Raw genomic sequence first — 21,422 nt, forward strand, 5'->3', positions numbered from 1 at the left:
GTAAGGACGCGAAGCATAGCATAGTTCGAGCAGCTTCACACAGGGATCGGTTTCTCCTTTCAACAATGCCATTTTGATGTGGAGTATAAGGGGCTGAGAAATTGTGAGTCGTCCCTTTTTCAGCAAGAAAATCTTCAAAGTCCTTGTTCTTGAATTCCAGGCCATTGTCGCTCCTCACATTACGAACTACCTTTCTTAGTTGCGTTTCTATCTGTTTAATAAAGAGCTTAAGCTTTGGGGTGGCTTTAGACTTTTGCTTAAGGAAGAAAACCCATGTAAATCTTGAGAAATCGTCCACAATAACCAGAATGTATTTTTCCCCCCAATGCTTTCGATGGACGATGGACCACATAAATCGATATCCAATAACTCCAATGGTTCTATCATCTTAGTATTGATAATAGAAGGATGACTCTTCCTACTCTGCTTTCCCATTTCACACGCTGCACAAAGATGTTCTTTATCAAATTTTAGAACCGAAAGACCTCGAACATGATCACCCAAGACCAACTTGTAGATATCCTTGAAGTTCAGATGAGATAGTCTTTTATGCCATAACTAGCTTTCATCAGAGTGAGCCTTTGTGAGTAAGCACACAGCTAGTTTACCTCGAATTGGGTTGAGGTTCAAAGGATACATTTCCCCCTTTCGCTTTGACTTCAGCAAAATGTTGTTTGATCTCTTCTCGACAATTTCCGTACCTTCATCGTCGAATGATACTTTCAATCCAGTGCCAAACACCAGCTGTGATACACTGATGAGATTGTGCTGAAGTCCTTCAACATAAGCTACTTCCTTATAGAGAACTCGCAATTAGTGATCATTCCATAGCCTTTGATAGTTCCAAATGAGTTGTTGCCGTACTTTACAATGTCACCATCTTTGAGAGAACGAAACTCCCTCAGTTCCTCCTTCCTGTCATGTGACGCGAGCAACCACTATCGATGTACCATTCTTCATCAAACTGCTCGTCACGAATAACCTGCAAAATATTAAGCAGATTTAGGAACCCAAAGTTTCTTGGGTCCTTGTGAGTCTTTTACAGGACAGGGAATAGTAAGAGAAATATCAACCATGTATGTGAGTTTAACTAAAGTTGTTTCATCTTTTCTTTTAATGGTGAAAACTTTAATTTTAGTTGATTTAGTAGGACTGGAATTTGTGGTGTTGACATTAGTATTCTTTTGATTCTCTTTCGGAAGATTGTTGTCTTCAGGGTAGAGTTTTCCTTTTCCCTTTGAAGTAATTGAAGGACAAGAATTTGAATGAGAAGAGTTGAACTTAGAAGTGACTTTGGAATCCCTGTTTTCCTTATTGGACTTGTATGGATAGGGACCGAAACCACTATTTCAGTTGCTATGGGATGAAGGACCAAAACTCTCCTTTCGATTGTTATTGAATGAAGGACTGAAACCGTTCTTTCGGTTGTTGTTGGGTGAAGGACCGAAACTACCCTTTCGGCTCCTATTGGTCGAAGGACCGAAACCATCTTTTCGGCTCCTTTCAGTAAAGGGACCGAAACCATTCTATTGGTTGCTATTTTGGTGAGGATCGAAACCGTTCTTTTGGTTTATTCCCGACGTGGGACTGAAACTTCCCTTTCGGTTCCTTGGTTCCTCTTGTGATTTGTGCTTCCTTTCTATCCTTACAAAGTTAGGATTTTGGGAATTCCAAAACTGTTTTCTTTCTGAGAGATTCTTCTTGTATCTCAGATTTCTTTGATGCTTTCTATCAGCCACCTGTTTTGGATTTCTGTGAATGTTGGCCTTTCTTTTCGAAGTTTGAGCACAACATTCACTTTTTGCTAAAGAGGTATCACTAGTGGTTTGCATCGGCTCGTCCAATGGGGGTTTAGTGCCACTTGTGCTCGGCACATCATACTTTGTAGGCTCATTTAGTGGTTCAGGTATGTATCTACCTTTCACTCTCCATGAAGTTTTCTGAGAATGACCCTACGTCTCATCAGCGTTGTCTATTGGGGCCGACCAGAAAAATTTGTCACATCCTCCAGCATTGTGTTCTTCTATCATAGTTGTTAACTCTGCAGTTTGTTGTGGAGTGACACTCGGTACTGTGTAGACTTGGTTTGGGGTAGTTTGTACCTTTTGGTATATAACAGCTTTGGCTTTGAGAACTTTGGTTTTGTCAGTAGACGAACGAGCAAACTCAATGGAGTTTTCAGAAATTAGGTTCTTGTGTGACTTAGGTTCGCTTTTGGCAAATTCAGAACAGACCACCAAATCCTCTACAGAGATTTCACTCAAATCATCATCCTCATTAAGTTCAGATGCGTTTTCAACATCAATTTTGTTTTCTGAACTTAACTTGGCATTCAAAGAGTCAAATTTTTGTACAGTTTCGGTTCTCAATTTCAATCTATCATTTTCGTCTAATAGATTTTTGAGCATGTCCTTGTGGTCTTTGGACTTTATGTAGGATTCAATTTTGTCCATACCTATTTTATATGCTGGAGAAACTTCGTCAGAAGATACAACACTTTCACAGTTGTAGGCTTCAGCATCAATTTCATCCTCCTTTAATTCAAGGAAGGGTAAAATCATGCGATGTATCTTCTTTCCTATTTCACAATCAAGATGCAACTGAGTGATGTTAAAATAGAGTCTCTTAGCAATTAAACAAAACACATTTCGCTGTTTAAGAAGTTTAAGATTGTCTCTTTGCAAATAAATAGAATCATCCTTAGATCCAATTAACTCCTTTTCCTTTTGCTCAATCCACATCCTTCGTTCCTCACTCTTTGATGAAATCCTGCTGATTTGATCAGTTAGGTTAGAATTTGTGACACGGGTTTGGGTGAGACTGCTACTTATGCTCGAGAAATTTGACTTTAAGTTATTAAATTCCTTTTCATAATTAGTAACAGGAATTTTTAGAGAAACAAGAATATTTTGTATCTTTTTGATCAACTCATCACATTCGTTGATATGTGCACTGACAGGCTTGGCAGCAAAACACCTATCCTCTCGCTCCCTTTCATCTTCAACTCCCCCATCGGTTGTGTATCCTCTCATTTAGGACACACCCTCGGTCACCACAAAGCATCTTCCTGTTGCATGTTCTTCTTTTGCCAGCATAGCCTTTCCATGAGTTGGCTTCCTGACTTCATCATTCTCAGAATCTGTGGACCAGACCTCCACACCACCAAATTCATCACTGTTTTTTGTATCCTGCACAATTAAAGCATTCATGGTAGTATTATTAGCAGCATACTTTCTTTTCTTTATTTCCTCCAGTCTTCTCAGGAGGCTCACTTCCTCATCTTCTTCATTCGTCTTCTCTTCTTTCTTTCTCAACATACAGTCTTTAGCAAAATGATTCTTGCCTCCACAGTAATAGCAGTCGAATCCTGAGTCTCCTCCAACTTTTGCTTCCTTCTTTGACTCTTTAGACTTTGACCCCATCTTCGGTTCCTCCTTGATCCTTTCGGCGCTATAACTACCCTGCCAGTTTCGGTTCTTGTTAGCTGGGAATTTCTTCTTAATGAATTTTCTGGGATTGGACACCATCATGGTGTATTCTTCACCGGTTAGATCATAATTTGCAAGATCTAATTCCTCTTCTTCTTCAACCGAACTTTTTCCTTTAGAGACAAGAGCTAAAGAACCCAGACTGGAAACCACATTCGTTTCCTTAGATAGAGCACTCTCATGGGATTTCAAAATACCCACTAGTTTTGCCAGAGAATAAGACTTGAACTGTTCATGAGCTTTAACTGTTGACACAATAGCCATCCATTCGGGTCTGAGGCCATTCATGAAAGTAACCTTTTGTTCGATGACTTGCCTTTCAATCCCATGCTTTATCATCTTACTTAAAAGATGATTGAAGCGATCAAAAGTTTGAACAAGTTTCTCTTCAGGCTTCTGCTTAAAGTCACCAAATTCAGACAGCAAGAGAGTTTGGATTGAATGTTCCAAATCTTTGTCAGTGGAATATAATTCTTTCAATCTATCCCAGATCTCTTTAGTTGTAGCACAAGAACTCACTAAACGAAACGTATCCGACTGCAGCGCAAACCTTATCATCCTCAGGGCCTTGATGTTGCATTGAAACTTCTCCTTCTCATCCTGAGGAATATCTTTGACATCATTGACAAGCTGATTGTATTTTTTTCTGTGTTTTAACAATCTTAGATGTGCTTGAGTGAGCAAATGGGCCTGCAGTAATCGCTTCCCAGATTAAGTATCCATTATCCTCCGATCCAATCACGTAATCTTCAAAGTGATGCGTCCAAACTTCATAGTCTTGTGTATACAAGATTGGTATTCTTGTCGTAGACCCACGTAAACTAATTGTGTTTTCCTTTTAGCTTTTTGTGTTTTTCAAAGCGGTTCAAAAATATATATATTTGAAATGAGATAATATTATTTATATCTTAAGATATGTGGAAAGAAATTGAACGGAAAAAAAAAAAAAAAAGTTGTAAAAATGAGGGGTAGAATTTACATTTTGAGGTTCCTTCGAGATTCTCTTTATCTTCCACTATGTTCCTTTCGACACATTAAACTTTATAATAAACAATCACAATAATCAAATAAAATCAGTCTTTTATTCAAAGAAATCAACTACTCCCTCAAATGTTTACTTTTCAATCAAACTTTAATAATTGAACATTCAATACTTCAAAAGCTTTTTAGTGGATTGACATTTATATATGTAGATCTTGCACATCGACTTGTGCAATTTTCTTATATGAACGCATAAGTTATTTTGAAGATAAACTAAAATAATTATTTAAATGTTAACATCTTTGAAACTTTGAAAACGGTTGTAAAAGTCTTTAATTATTTATACACCCACTACAGTGGGGTTGAATCCAAACTCATTGAGTGAATAAGATCCATATGATCAACATACGAAACAAGAATTTTTCAACAATTGGAGCTAAAGCTATGACAATTCAATTTATATCATACGCCCCCTATCTTGTGCACTCGCAAACTTATTTTTTGACTTATACATTTATACACACGATAAATATATTTTAGGCCGATTTATATTTTAGACAATCTCTTTATTTGGAGCATCTTTTATTTTTTTTTATTATAGAAAACGATATAGTTTAACTTGTATATCTTATGATTAGCTTGTATATTATTTAACGATATAATTTAACTTGTATATTTTAGGCCACCTTTATTAATGATTGTTTATGATCAACAGATCAAGTGTTGTTCTCTTTTAAAATCTGTACGTCTTGGCAAGCCTCCGATTATAGAAGTGTAATTAATATAGCAAAAAGCCAAAACTAACCACAAACGTGATTCCACCTTAATAAATTATCTGTCTAATATCTCTATTTGTACAAAAAAAAAAAAAGTAATGAACCAAATAATTTAACAATCAATATTAATTAAAAATAACCTTTTGTTTACTTGTCGCGAGAAGAGAGCTTGAATTGCAAGTGGAGTGTCCCAATGAGCTTGATTCTAGAATAATTTTGGATGAGTTATAGTAATAATTTTGGTTTCGAAGCTTTTGACCTTCCAGTGGCATTGTAAGGTTATTGGTTATCGTTTTTGGTTGTTCAACTGTCGACAGAGTGTATATGGCTCTTCTTCGGTTATGGTAGCTTTGGATGGGCGTCTTTTAGGCTGGCTGCACTCATGGTTTGACTCTCGATGTTTTTGACCTTCTAGTTTCATTGTAGATGAGTAATTTGTGCGTTTGGTCCCTAACTTATTTTTTTAACTCGGAAGGTCCTTACTGTTTGTTTTTGTTACGCACTTGGTCCCTATTGTTTGTTTTTGTTACGCACTTGGTCCCTGCTTTACCTAAAATAGTATTATTTAAATAGTGAAAAATGATAAGGTAGGTATGATAAGATAAGATGGGTGGAGTTAGGGGTGCGTTTATTTAAATAAATAAATAAATCAAGGGAAAATAGTCTTTTTAGGTAAGACAGAGACCAAATGCGTAACAAAAACAAAAAGTAAGGACCTTCCGAGTTAAAAAAATAAGTTAGGGACCAAATGTGTAAATTACTCTAAACCATAGGGACCATTTGTGTAATTTACTCTTATTTCTTTATTTGGCTATTTGGCTGGATGTTTGTGATGTTTGAGTTGCATTCCAATCAATTTCACATGCAACTTCTTTTTGTTGTCTATATAAATGAGACATGTGGTTCCGTTGTGGAAATATGTGTACACAACAGCCTCGAAATTACACAACGTTCATATGGTTTTAATTGGTTAGGAGGTATCAATATGTCGTAGTACGCTTTTGCCGCATTCGTTTGTATTGATATCATTTTCAATGTTTGTTTGTATGTTAATGTAGGGAAACCATAAATAATTTCATTTGGATGTTTTGTTGGGCAAAGAACAATGACAAGCGAAAAAAGATATGGGAAATACGAGAAATTAGAAACGAAATCAAAGCACACGGAACACAGAGATTTAACTGGTTCACACTATCTTGCGATAGACTACATCTATCGTCAGATGAGAGAGAGAGAGAGAGAGAGAGAGAGAGAGAGAGAGATATATTTTACTCCACACACTTTTCTGTTACAACGTTACACATACGACCGTTCATAAGTATATAAATGAGACAGTTTGATCTAAACATCTAAAGGGCTAAGCCCGACTAAAAAGCAAAAAAGAAAAGAAATTGGTTCGCCCATGGCACGCCCAAGATCTTGAGATCTGCTCCAAAAATAAAAAATATTCAGTCTTTAAAGTTTCAGTCCTAATGAAAAGTCTATATATCTAATAATCTCTCACTTCGATGCTTGATCATCACACAACTGACATTCAAGTTCGTATCATCTATAACACTCGTCTCTCTCTCTCTCTTTCTCTATCTCTCTCTCTCTCTCTTTCTCTCTCTCTCTCTCTCTCTCTCTCTATATATATATATATATATATATATATATATATATATATATATATAGAGAGAGAGAGAGAGAGAGAGAGAGAGAGAGAGCTAGGTTCAAATGTTTTTGACAACTATTGTGTGACTGAATGCACCAATAGGAATTGAGGAATAATTAAATAATTAAAAAATTGAATAAGGGTAATTATGTAACTTTAGAATGATAATTAAAATAAAATCTCTTAATTAATGGGAATTACCATAAAAATCTCTTTGACCAACTACTTAACCCTAGCCCTAAATCTAACTCATCATCGTTTCTAATCCAAGGCTTTTGCTTCTTCTTTTACAATCAATCATGAAGATTCAAAACTCATTACCAGGTAATTATCCTTCTCCAATCAATTATTAAGATTTTCTTTCTTTGAGTCTCCGATTGCGTCTTCATTCTGTGTTCAAGTCAATCTTTCCTGTTTGTCAAAATTAACAATTCGATGATTGACTGATGCTATTGTCTGTAAACGTTTGAATATAGATCGTTTCTTTAAAGCTATTACAATCGACCCATATGTAAAAGACGTATCTTGAATTTGTTGCTCATCCATTCTGTGTTCATCGTTTTCTTTTATTCCCGTTATTTCTGTTGACTTGAGTTCATTTGTTTCTTAAAATTGCTAATGATTTCTAAATGAAATTAATCTTTTAAGTATTAACGTGGTGTTGGATGAACAAGATTTTTGGGTCCTGTGATGTACAATTGTCTAACAGTTGGTCAAAGAATGAAAAGTCAAAATTGGATTAAACAATTGAAGGCTGTTGTTGCAATGAACTGGCGATTTTGTTTGTTAATCTAGTTTTTGGAACAAGCCTTTACAATGGTGCGATGCCTTGAAGACTGTCAGGACATAGGCTATCGAAGCATTGTTAATTCCATCTCGCAATTTGGTGCTTCATGTTTTTCAGGTTCGCTGTGTTATGGGTCTTGGAATCGGGGCATATGTCAAAATCGGATGTGTGATGCGAACCATGAAAGTGGTAATTGTACCTCAATTGGAATGATTTAGGGACTCAATCGGGAAGAACAACGGTCAAACGTGGGCTCCTGTGTGGTTTGTGTGCCACTTCAAGTCTGTTGTTGATGTGATAAAGAAGGCTACAAATTCTTTAAGAATATTTAAAACCATTCTGCAAGAATAGTTTATTTTGTAAGAATATTTTTGTTATATTCTGAAAGAATTGCAATTAATTATTTGTATGCTTAAGGTGCAGTTGTTAGGATGATGCAGGAATGATGAGGAAACTTATGAAAAAAAGATATATGATACTTCATTCTCAAAGAATGAAGAAAAACAAAAATATTCTTTCAGAATTTCAAGATTCAACATCCAAAAACAGCAATATTCTTTCAGAATTCAAGAATTCAAGAAGAAAATATGGCACACGATAGTATTCTAGCGGAATGTTGTTATTTTTTTTAAGAATGTTATTCATTTTTGTTTATATTCTTTTAGAATTTTTATAATTATATTAAAATGTATAAAACTTTTAGTCTGTAAGAATATGTATGAATTTGTATTTAAGTTCGGATGTATAAGAATATATTAGAATGTTTGTTATTTGAACATCTTATTGATGAATTTTTTTTCTTCGGTAACATTCTGTTAGAATAAAATTATAAAAGAGTATCATGCTAACAAAAAAATATTCTGATAGAATAAAATCGGTAAAAATTGAAATTGAATTAATTAAAAAATTCATATTTTTTTAAATTAGGAGAATTAATCATCCTTAAAAATCCGAAAATTTCCTTTTATAAATGTAGTTAATTGTCCAAAATACCCTTTTGATAAAAATTGTGTGACTATATGATAAATGCTACCCTATTATAATATCATAGACCCTCATATCATGATTGTTGATTCTATTCATCCAATGATCCAGATCTGTGCATTCTGGCACATAATAGTTATTGGAAACAATATAATCTAACCCTATATATATATACACTAGCCGTCTACCCGCGCAAAGCGGCGGACGGCGAATAATTTGATCTCTTTAGAGTTAAAACCATTTTGCGTTCATTTCGAAAAATGAATATTAAATGACATCTATTTTTCAAGAGAATTACCATACCATATTAAAGGGGTGTTTGGTTAAGCTTTTTTAAAACAACTTATTAGGTTCCACATCACTATAAGTTAAAAAATGTTTGGATTAAAATAGCTTATTCCAGTGGGGAACCTCTAATACGTTATTTTTTCATAAGTTACCCTACACATACTTATTAACTTATAAGCTAATAAACTAATAAGCAATAAGTTTTTTTGTCAAACACCCCCTAAATGGTTATTACTTCCATTTATACATACCCAAACCATATTGTACTGTTTATCGTTCTCTTTTTTTCGTTTTTCTTAATTCCTTTATTAATTTAATGTCCTACTAAGTAAAATGCTAAAATATATAAATAATAGTTTATAAAAATAAACCTTTAGAATATCAAGTGTTGTGATTCAAAAGTCGATAAATAGGCCTTTGAGAAGGCCAAAATACTCAGGTGTCAACTTGTTCATTGTGATTTTAAACCAAGTTTTGTCACAATTAAAACATTTTCAATGATGGTAAGTAATTCAAGGATTCATATTGATTTTGGTTCTCGAAACCTTAAAATATTGAACAAAATCTATATAGAACCTTATAATAAGGACAATAATCACCGTAATCAGGAAGTCCATGTGATGAAACTTGATATTATAAGGACCAATGATGAAAAAGGTTTCATTTTTAGACTAAACAAGATGAAAAATATACAAACTACCTTAATCATGTCAAATCTTGTGTTTAACCGTTCTTTATTGCAAAAGTAAGATGCCAAAATATACAAACTAATGATAATACAATGCTCTAACTGGTCCTCTTAGTTGAGTTCTTTGAACCTGCAAAGCCAATACATTAAAGAAACATAGTAAAAACCTTTTTAGGAACAAACCTGATATAATAAAGCCTTCACCCAATATATTTATAAGATAAAAATACAAAAAGTTAAAAATGATGAAATCAATTACAAGTAAGGATTAAAATAAAAACCTGTTAAGAAAGAGCCATCTGCAGTAGGGATATTTGAATCAACATGTATTTTCTGATGGTTTCAAATTTTGAATTTTCCGAAATTCAGGGAAAAAAATAGAATTTGTTGAGAAATATAAGGATTCAAAACACAGGTTAAAATTTAATATTATGTTATTGATAACTACTTGTACTATTAGTTTAATGATTTGAACGTCTTAAAAAAATAATATTATTATATTCAATCTATTTTTAGAAATAGTGAGATTTCTTTTATAAGATAGTAAATATATATATATATATATATATATATATATATATATATATATATATATATATATATATATATATATATATATATATATATATATATATATATGTGTGTGTGTGTGTGTGTTAGAATCAACATATTCAATTCTCAAAACAAATAAATGATTTTCTTTTGAAAGACTATTATAATTTAACTCGATATTTAGAAGTTATAATTATTATAAGACATTAGAAAATTTTAATATTTTATACAAAATAGAACTTTCTCCTCTTACTAAATTAAAATGACATATTCATCATATATTTTAAAATAATGTATATTATTAGAGGTCTGTTTCTCTCCATTTTATTTTTCGATTATAAATATAATGTATGACCTTTCCAACACATCTCACTCCACATACTTAACAAATTTTAATTTTACTTAAATTTATTCTTTTTTCGAGATAGAATTTGCATTTATACATTTTCTGCACCCATACGAATACTTTTATCGAAATAATATTAATCTTTTTTTTTTTTTTTTTTTTTTTTTTTTTTAATATAACAGACACTTTTAGATTCTAACCGTTGAAAATTTGGTTGATTATAATAGTACATATATCTATCTATCAACTAAATCACATATCAATTAAAAATGCATTATGTTTGTTTTTTTATAGCTTTAAACATGAAAGTGACCAATTTTTAATTATTGTTGCTGCCTGTTGTTGTCTTGTGTGGTTTAGTCAATGGTTGGTAATTTGGTGTTTTCTTTTTGTCGTAAAATATCTTTTTGAAATTTTAGTATAGCCAAAATAAAATTGTTTTCTAGTTTTAAAGTTGACCTTGGAGGGTTCCAAACAAACCGAATGGAAGCATGAGTCATTATGGCCAGACCGATAAGGCTCGTGGATCACACTAGTTAGGGGTAGTAGCGGATGCAAGTCCTTTTACGTGTTGTAGATTCTATTTGGAGGTGTGTTCTATCATATTACCGCTAACTAGCATTTAAAAAAAATATGAGTTTTACAAAAGTCTCATCTCTTTGACATCTATTTTTTCATTAAATATCCTCATTGACATTTTTTTATTGAAAAAAACCCCAAAAGTATATTATTTAGAATTTTATATTTCTATGTATTTTTTGGATCCAGTTAGATTTTGTTCTGGATCTACCACTTGTTGGGTGACCCAACAATTTATAACTTACATTTAAAATATTCTAAGTGTTTTCAACAAGATATCATAGTTTACATATAGAAATTGACGGTTTAAGTTAATTAAAACTCCCACGGTTATATGCCAAAACGTTTGATATGAAAGATGGTATTGATGATGTATTTGTTACAATGAGTTATATTGACAATTTATAGACTTAAACTTTGATCTAACTTAGGAAAAGGCTAATTACAAAACATATATAAAAAAAAGTTGATAAATTCTAAATGTCGTTAACACCCCTTCCACCCTCCCCCTTCTTTCAAACTCGGGGTGCTTGATGAGAGACCAATTTGACTTTGGAGAATTGCGACCATGCAGGAGAGCTTTGGTGAAGAGATCTGTTTGATTAGTGGTAGAGATTGATAGAAGGCGAATAATATCATAAAGAACATGTTGGTGAACAAAATGAAAATCAATGTGTATTTGTTTGATACGTTCGTGAAAAATATCATTATGAGGTATTCAAATGACATTGTAGTTGTCGCACCAAAGAACTGTATTGGATGATTGAGCGATACCCATGCCAATCGAAGCCAAACAAGTTCTTGGGTGGTGTCAACAATAACACGATATTCAAGTTCTGTTGAAGAGCAGTCAGTGAGAGATTGGTTACTATGCCTGAAGACAAGGGAGGAACCAAGGAAAAAACAATCACCCATTGTTGAGCGACGATCAATAGCATCTTCATTCCAATTAACATGAGAGTACCCGCAAAGCTCCAAGGAGGATGCTGATGAAAAATGTAAGCAACAAAACATTCACCCTTTTATATATCGAAGAATTCTTACAACAATAATATAGCGAGAGGTACGTAGAGATGATATAAATTAACTAGCAATAGGAGTTGCATAGGCAATGTCCACACGAATGACAGTTAGGTAGACCAAAGAGCCGAACAATTGGCGTTATAAAGTAGCGTGAGGGAGCGGAGAATCATCGGTGGGAGCTTGAAAGAAACATTGAAATTCGGTATTGTTTGAAATTAAAAAAAAAAAAAACGAATTGGAATTTGATTTGGTATGAATTCAATTTCAATTTGATTTGAGTTTCAGTTTTTTCTGTTACAAACCAAATACATCTCACCCTAAGACAAAACAACTTAGAATTTTAGTATTTTTAGTATAGATACAGTAAAACAAAGAAAAAGAAAAAACTTTTTATAAATATATATATGCCAATCGATTTAGAAAATGGTTTTTTACCTAATAAACGTGTTGAAGGTCCAAATAGGTCAATAGCGTCAGCGTCAACAACCATTGAATAGAATGGATTCTTCAACCTGCAGCCAACCTTCCTGTCTGAATCATTCCGCTTTCCAAAAAAAATCAACATTTGTACTCTCTTCTTCAACAGGGCTTCCATTCCAACTCAAACTGCAACAAATGGTAAGAATTCAAATCCAACACCTGCTCTATTCGATCCAGCAGCTGAATTTCTACTACAATCGATGCTGAAGTTCTACTCTTCCTTCCTCTCTCATTTTTTTTTCCATCAATACATTTGATTTGAATGTAAAACCATAATCGAAGCTGAAAACTTCAATTATGCTGGTTAGTTCTTTAATTCTTTTGAATTGATATCGTTTTTGCCTTTTTTTTTTCAAGTTTACTTTTGATCCAGACCTGCAAATTGCTATTTGCTCGATTTCAGTTTTGTTTCCAACCGATTATGTATTATCTGATTATATACTTTTGAGACTAAAATATATCTATTTTTTATTGCTTGAATGAAATCGAATCTATACAAAAACGTTGGAATTCGTGAATTGCAATGAGCAAAATTAACTTATTCGATTGTGTGAACAAGTAAATTTCTACTTGAATTTTCTAATTTGGGAACATTGCAATAAATATAGTCCATGATATCATCATCATCTTTATCTTTGCTTCGACTCAAAGAATTTACCTAATTTACAATTGTTTGTTCAACAGCCTCACTACCAGAAGAAAACCTATTTTAGCAATTTCGTCTGCAAATGAAGAAGGAATCGAACCATATATCATATTCTCATAATCAACCCAGATCAACAAGTTCAATTCACTTCCGCTTTGAAGAAATCGATAGCAATGGAATCTATTCTTATCAACTGCATCATACTTTTACTTATAGTAACTACATCAGAGGGGGCTCCTAGAAACGAAATGATCCAATTATCATGCAATAATCAGATAGAAAACAACCCAATACTCTTCAGTTCAAACTTCATCCAAACAGCCGATAAGATCGGGACCCAAGTACAATCTTCTCTTCTCGGAACAGCAAATTCAGGCACAGGACCCGATGGTAATTTCGGGCTTTCTCAATGCTATGGCGATCTTTCTACAAGCGATTGCATCATCTGTTATGATTCAGCCCATTATCTTGTCTCCCGTTGCTTTCCTTACACTGGAGCTAGGGTTTATCTCGATGGCTGTTTTATGCGATTCCAGAACTACAGTTTCTTCGATGAGTATTCTGGACCTAACGACACTGCTGTTTGTGGGAATACCACAAGGAATAGTAACCCGTTTCAAGATTCAGTAAGACAGGCTGTTTTGAAATCTGTGACTGATGCGTTGACTAATGTTGACTATTTTGCAAGAGAAGTTACAGTTTCTGCAAATGGAAATGAATCAGTTTATGTAATGGCACAATGCTGGAAGACATTGAATTCAAGCTCTTGTAGGAGTTGTTTAGACACTGCATCTAATTTGATGTTGCAGTGTTTACCATGGTCTGAAGGGCGTGCATTGAATACAGGGTGTTTTATGAGGTATTCTGATGTCAATTTTCTCAATCCTGTGGCATCAAGAAGAAGCAATAGAGGTAATATAATCAGTTGTTCTTCAAAAAATTGATAATTAGTGGCACTTTTTCAAAAATATTATCTCAACAAAAGTAAAACATTTAGGATGGTAGAAATGTCATTAGTTGTAGATTCCAAGAGGGTGTTTGGATATGCTTTTGTTAAGTAGTTATTTCGAGTTAAATAATTAAAATCATAATCAGAATTAGATTATCAGTTGATTAATCTTGCAAATAGCTAGGTAGTTTCACATATATATTATAAGGATAATCACTCAAATCACCAAATGACCATTTTTGAACATTTATCCAAAAATAACCAACCATTTCACTGTACAGAAACCTTAAATTTCTTTTTTGTGAAATTCCTTGTTTTTGGGAAATTCTTCTAATTTTCATTATTTTACTGGGATCCACTAATAAAGCAATTTCGTAAAAAGAAATATTTTTCAAAATACTTTTTGTGAAATGGGTGATTATTTTTTTATAATAAATGTTAAAAAAAAAAGTGGTCATTTGGTGATATGACCCCACCCATTTTCCTTATTTTACTGATTATCCCTTTCATTAATCAGATAAACACTCCACCATTGTTTTAATAATCAGTTTTCTAAACAACTCCACACCAATTTCTCCAAATCTGATTATTTCAATTTTCTACCCTAAATAAATAAATAAAAGAGTCAGAACCATAATCAGTTATCACATTTTCCAAACAATAAAAACTGATTTTGACTTGCAATAAACACTTTAAATGCAGATCCAACCACCTCCATTCCATTAATGAATAATACTCATTATTAAGGGTCCACCATTTAATAAATATTATTGATTGATTTTTCAGGGAGGATAATAGCTATTATCACAGCTTCTGTTAGTTCCATGTTGATTCTTGTTGTTGCTTTGTTAATTGGTTTATATATATGGAGAAGAAGAGTTATAGAAAAGAAAAGAACAGGTTCATATGATGCCAAAAAACTAGCAAAAATTCTTACAGATAGTAGCTTGAACTTTAAATACTCCACTATTGAAAAAGCCACAGGAAATTGGAATGATTCTAATAAACTTGGCCAAGGTGGCTTTGGAATTGTCTACAAGGTAAATTTATATAAACTTTTCTTTTTATATAAAATCAACACATTATAATAAAAATTCTTACACTGTGTTAACATCATGGAAATTTTTAGGGTGTTCTTCCAGATGGGAGAGAAATAGCTGTGAAGAGGCTTTTCTTCAACAACAAATTTAGAGCAGCAGATTTTTATAATGAAGTTAACATGATTAGCAGTGTTGAACATAAAAACCTTGTGAGGTTGTTAGGATGCAGTTGTTCAGGACCCGAAAGTTTTCTTGTATACGAGTTTCTACCCAACATGAGCCTCGATCACTTCATTTTTGGTAATTTAAAATAATTATTAAATAGTGGAAGACTAACTTTTAATAGTTTTTAAATAATTGAATTTGTGGACTATTGTAGATGCGATAAAAGGGAAGGAACTAAATTGGGAGAAGAGGTTTGAAATTATTATTGGCACAACCGAAGGTCTAGTCTACCTTCATGAAAATACCAAGATCCGAATTATTCACAGAGATATTAAAGCTGCTAATATTTTATTGGACTCGAGGCTTCGTGCTAAAATAGCTGATTTTGGGTTAGCCAGATCTTTTCAACAAGATATGACTCACATCAGTACTGCTATTGCTGGAACACTGTACGTAATATAAAGGCTATGTTTGGCGTACTAGTTGTTAGCTGAAAAACTAGTTGTTAAATATAAATGCTATGTTTGGCATACTAGCTGAACAACTAGCTAATAGCTAAAAAACTAGTTGTTAAATAAAAAGCTAACTGATAGCTGAAAAACTAGTTGATAAAAAATGACGTTTAGTAAAACTATCTTAAATATATAAAATGACATAAAGGTTCATTTTAAATGAATGTGTTTCCATAATTAATTAGGGGTATATTTGGAAATTTTTTAAAAAGCTAGTCTCAGTAGCTTTTTAAAAAGCTAGCTTATAAGTTAATTTTTGGCTTACCAAACATGACAACATAAAAAAGCTCAGAAAAATAAACTAGCTTATAAGCTAACTGTAACACGCCAGACATAGCCAAAATCTCATATTCTGGCTTAATCCTACAAGGACATTTTAGTCGTTTTACATTTACCTTTTTGATTTTACCAGTGGATATATGGCTCCGGAGTATTTGGCGTTTGGTCAATTAACCGAAAAGGCGGATGTATATAGTTATGGTGTGTTGTTGCTGGAGGTAGTTACGGGAATGCAAAACAATAGAAGCAAAGACTCAGAAGATTCAGACAGTTTAGTATCAATTGTAAGTATAAAACTTCACAAAACTCAGTTTAATTCCAACATTCCACTTTTCTAATCTCTTGTTGAAACAGGCATGGACACATTTCCAACAAGGTACAGTGGAGGAAATACTTGATCCAAACCTAATGTTTAATAACACATACCCAAAACACAGTTTCAAAAAGGAGGCTGTAAAAGTTGTACATGTAGGACTCTTATGCACACAAGAAGCTCCATCATTAAGACCTTCCATATCAATGGCACTAAAAATGCTTGTAAAAGATGATGAACCCTTACCTACCCCCTCTAATCCCCCATTTATTGATAGAAATGAATTTAATGAACTTGAGGAGAAACTACAACGTTATCATGATGATGATGATTTAGGTTCGGTTGCTACTGTTTCCCATAGTCGTTTCTTGCCAAGGTAAGACAATATAGCTTTCAAAGATATCTTATCATGGTTAAAGATTTAGGAGAAGAGAGGAGTCTAAGGGTAGCATTGTGTGTACAAAGAAGATAAAAATGGATATGGATTTAGAGGAAATCGGATCAAAATGTGGGTAGTGATTGTGTTAGATATCGGGTCATGAGTTATGAATATGTATATCTTGCAAATTTTGATCTTTGTAAATTTAAAGACCGGTTCGTGTATTTATGTAAGAGCTGTCAAGCTATCATATTAGTTTCGCGGCAATGGTATATATTTATAAAATTAGACCCGATTTGAAAATGCTTTTGAAACACCATGTTTAGTTATAAAGAAAAACGGAAAATGCCATATTAATTTTTACATATTTAATATATCGTGAAATGTATAAGAAAAAAACCATAAGGGATGTCTCGATCGACTCTAAGATGTTACACATGTCATTAAATAGAAATAAATAAATATTCTTTAAATCCTTAAGGTAATATGTTAGGTTGAGAAAGAAAGTGAATAGCATGTCACGGTTAATATATTTCCGTAGTTCCCAATAAAAATGGGTGAATAGTATGGGTCATATTCATAATAATCAGTTTTTTCAGAAAATAATATAATTTGAATCAATAAAATATTTCAAAATTGGCCAACCCCATAGCATGGCTAATATCTAGTATTAAATGATCTCTTATAAGACTATCTTTTATACTGGTGGGTGCCACATCAACACTATATTTCCCTACTACTAATATGTGTTACCTACCATTAATACATCACTCAACCTTATTTTTTTATTTAAATTTAATTCAAAAATACAATAAAATCATTTTTTAAATACCATTAAATTAAAAGACCAAATTACATTAAATAAAAACTACATTAATTGAAATAAAAAAATAACAATAAAAATAAAAATTACATTACTTTAAAAAAAAAAACCTAAAAATTTCAACCATAACTAAAATAAACTACCCTATATGCCTACGACAGGCTCGAACCGACTCTTTCATCGCGAGAAAAAACTTCAAGTCTTCGTCCTCGAGGTCGTTCGCTTTCATTTTCAAGATTTCATATCGGTTTTTGTTTGGATCGTCGCTTGTGCCTCTTGAAATGATGTGTGTGCTTCAATCATTTTTTGCTCAATCCGAATCATCACCTCGACATTCGTTTCTTGAAGTTGCACATATTGATCAAATTTATCGCCAAAAAGATCCATAAAGATGTTGAAGCCGCTTTTTTTGTTTTATTTCTTCCAATTGGCCAACGAAGAGGTTGCTCGTTTTCAAGATCTAGCGAACCATCGTTGATGTCGATGTGTGTTTGGCCGTCCAATTGTTGGGAAGTTCCATCGGGGTTTCTTGAACGCTTTGAACCGGAAGATTGCGAAGTTCCTTCCGTTCGCTCTTCTCATTTTGGAGCATCTTTCAATTTTAACCACAATTTCATATACGAAAAAGCTTTGTGTGTGGAGTTGTTTTTTCAAATTGCTCAATAGCCGCCTTGAAAACATCAAAATCGTTCGAGCCGCTTTTGCGTATGTTTAGGAGATTGTTGTAGATCCCTCCAAACTCGGTGCATTTTAGTCGAATATCTCGTCATTTCGATGTAATTTGATCGGTATTTCGAGTTTCACTTTCCATTAACTCGTAGAAAATGGCTCGGACTTTCTCCCAAAAACTTTCGTAAGGTTGACTATCTCCTACAATTGGATCTTAGGAAGCCGACACCCATACCTCAACTAACTTTTCTTCTTCGTCTTTTGTCCATGGGACCCTTTCTTGGGTGGTGGTGGGTCGGCCCGATTTTTTTTCCTTTTTTCTTTTTTGGTTGAGGTGGTGGTGAAGGTTGCGTTTCCGAAACAAAATCCAGCGAATGTGGTGGTTGTTTTGGTTGTGACGCTTGTTGCAGTTGTTGGCATTGTTGAAATTGTTGTTGCATTTTTTGTTGTTGGAAAGACGGAAAATGTTGATATTGTTGTTGGAAAAATAGTGTTTGTTGGATAGGGGAACCGGTTTGAAGCAAATTGACAAAACCGCCTTGAGGTGACTCCATAGTCGGGAATTGGCGAGGGGTTGTATCTAACGCAAAAGCGTTATTGGGTTTGCGATTTATATAGTTTGGAGGGGTATTTTGGCCGGGATCCATGGTTTTTGGTTGTGAAGATTTACTGTGTAGTTTGTGTATAGAGAAATAAAAGAATGGTATAAAAAATAAAGGGTAAAAGTGTGGTATATATAGGTAACTAAATTGGTTAAATTTTTGTTTATTTATTTTTTTTTTTATATAAATAAACTAGCCGTTGAACCGCTATAGATATTGGTCAAATTGGGCTGCAATTTTATTGGACGTTTGCATTCGTTATTCCGAACACGAAGCTATACGACAACGGCTGACCACGAAATAACGGGGTGGTGTGCACGACTGTTATTTATGGCCAGCTCAACCACGATCGGGTTCGTTGTAAGCATACCGGTAGGCCTAATGGTTTTAAAATGAAAGCATTTAATAGTACAATTAAGAATTAATTGGGTTAAAAGAAATATAGGTTTGCTTTGGAAATGCCAATCTTGACTTCCTTAGACAAAGAAAAAAAAGTCCATTGTTGGTCCCAGATAATGGATTAAAATAGTAAAATAACACGAAATATGGTGAAGCTAAAATCTTTGTTAATAACGTTTTCAAATAACAAAATGAATAAACTGAGATACAGTTTCTTAACACACTCTAATCTCTGTATGAAAGTCAAACCAATTTCCCTCGCAAATCCTCATACACTGTGATAAAGTATAAAACATTAACAAACAAGAAGACTTTTATAGTCGGTACTCGGTACATATCTTGACTTAAGGACTTCTTATCTTTATCTCTAATTCAAACTTCAAATTGCCTTGATCTTTTAATAAGTCCCAAGTAATCCCAGAGTGCTTTTAGTTGATCTCTTTTATTATACTCCCTTCGTCCCATTTATTTTCCCCAGATAAAAAAACAAAACATAAAATTTATGAAAACAATAATTACTAATTACTTTAATCAGTAAAATAACATTTATATCCTTTTAAAAAATCTTACATTACTTTCTTTTAAAATTCAAGATTTTTAATTACTATTAATGCAATAGAAACTTTGCCGTAAAATGTTTACTCAACAAAAATAATATTCCTATTTTAAAATTTTTGTTTTCTTCTGATAAACAAATGGAAGTAAAAGTGCCTTCATATTTTTATGCCAAAATCACCTAAATTTTTGACTATTCCATATCCTAACTTTAAAAAAAGAATTTTAATCATCAACTTTTTTTTCAACCGCTTTTAAAATTCCATATTCTTTGGTGGCAAATATGTCGCCATAACTCCCTACTTAAAGATAAATTTGGCTATATTTATTTGCATCTAACAGTTTGTAATACATTAGATTTAAGTTTACTCTCATTTGACAATTAAATTTCATATGAAGCATTCCACAAATCCACTCATTAAAAAAAACACTACCATTGCACAACGTCAAACTATATTCAAGCTTTATTGCAAGAAAGTTTGGATGGACGATTAAAGTAAGTTTCCGCAAGTGAAATCGCTTCACTATTCTCGGTTTCTAAATGGACTCTTAGTCGTATTTGGCGTCAAGGTAAAAATCAAGTTGATCAAGGATTATCGATTGATTTATCTTCAAACACGTCAATGGTTGCCGGGTGGAAAAGACTACAAATAAATTTGAATCAAGTTTCAGAAATTCCGTTATGTCGTCGATCCAATATACGATCTCTTGCAAAATCTTTAGATGTTTCAAAATCAACTATGCATAGATGGATTAAAGGTGTGCTTCGACCGCATACAAATGCTATCAAGCCGACTCTAACGCATGAGAATAAAAAAGTAAGGTTAGAATTTTGTTTATCAAAGATTACGTTGGCTTCATTATTTAGTCCACTTCCTACATTCTACGATATGTTTAATGTTGTCCATATTAATGAGAAATGGTTTTACATGTCAAAACCATCAAAATGTTACTATCTGGTCCCCGATGAGGATGAACCGTTAAGAACATGCAAAAGCAAAAAAATTATCACAAATGTTATGTTTCTAGCAGCGGTAGCAAGATCGAGATTTGATTCATCGGGCAACAAAGTTTCTTTTGGGAAAAATAGGTATCTATCCATTTACAACATTGGAACCCGCTAAACGTTCAAGCAAAAACCGTGTTGCAGGAACATAGGAGACAAAGCCTATTCTATCGGTGAACATGTAACACCCGTTTATTTATTAGTTAAGTAAATAAATTAATGAACGAATGGTAGCCTAAAATAAATAATTATATATGCATGGTGTTGGGTTCGAGGAGTTAACTGCCACATTTTTAGAAGTCGGGGGTTAAAAGTGTGAGTTCGGGACTCATTTTATAAATATTTATGAAGGCAGGGACTATTGGGTAATTATTGGGACTTAATATGAAGAGATATTGGGAGATAAGGGCTAAATGGTAAATTTTGGATTCAATTTGTAAAGAGTTTTGAAGGCATGTA

General features: G+C 33.2%; 1 protein-coding gene across 2 annotated transcripts; it reads left to right on the forward strand.

Annotated features, from left to right (window-relative positions):
• The first annotated feature begins 12,606 nt into the window (after positions 1-12,606).
• LOC145065762 (cysteine-rich receptor-like protein kinase 2) lies at positions 12,607-17,212 on the forward strand. Of its 2 annotated transcripts, none has more exons than XM_079012831.1 (7): positions 12,607-12,929; positions 13,311-14,184; positions 15,008-15,261; positions 15,351-15,561; positions 15,641-15,875; positions 16,351-16,501; positions 16,572-17,212. In XM_079012831.1, exons 2-7 carry the CDS (start codon positions 13,446-13,448, stop codon positions 16,908-16,910), a joined length of 1,929 nt encoding a protein of 642 aa, XP_078868957.1. In that variant the 5' UTR covers positions 12,607-12,929; positions 13,311-13,445; the 3' UTR covers positions 16,911-17,212. The 2 variants fall into 2 exon arrangements, with proteins under 2 accessions (XP_078868957.1, XP_078868956.1); XM_079012830.1 differs by having other exon boundaries at positions 12,607-12,764.
• The last annotated feature ends 4,210 nt before the right edge of the window (positions 17,213-21,422 follow it).

Source organism: Lactuca serriola, chromosome 8 (genome assembly GCF_051521515.1).
Source record: "Lactuca serriola cultivar US96UC23 chromosome 8, Lser_US96UC23_V15, whole genome shotgun sequence".
Taxonomy (NCBI): domain Eukaryota; kingdom Viridiplantae; phylum Streptophyta; class Magnoliopsida; order Asterales; family Asteraceae; genus Lactuca; species Lactuca serriola.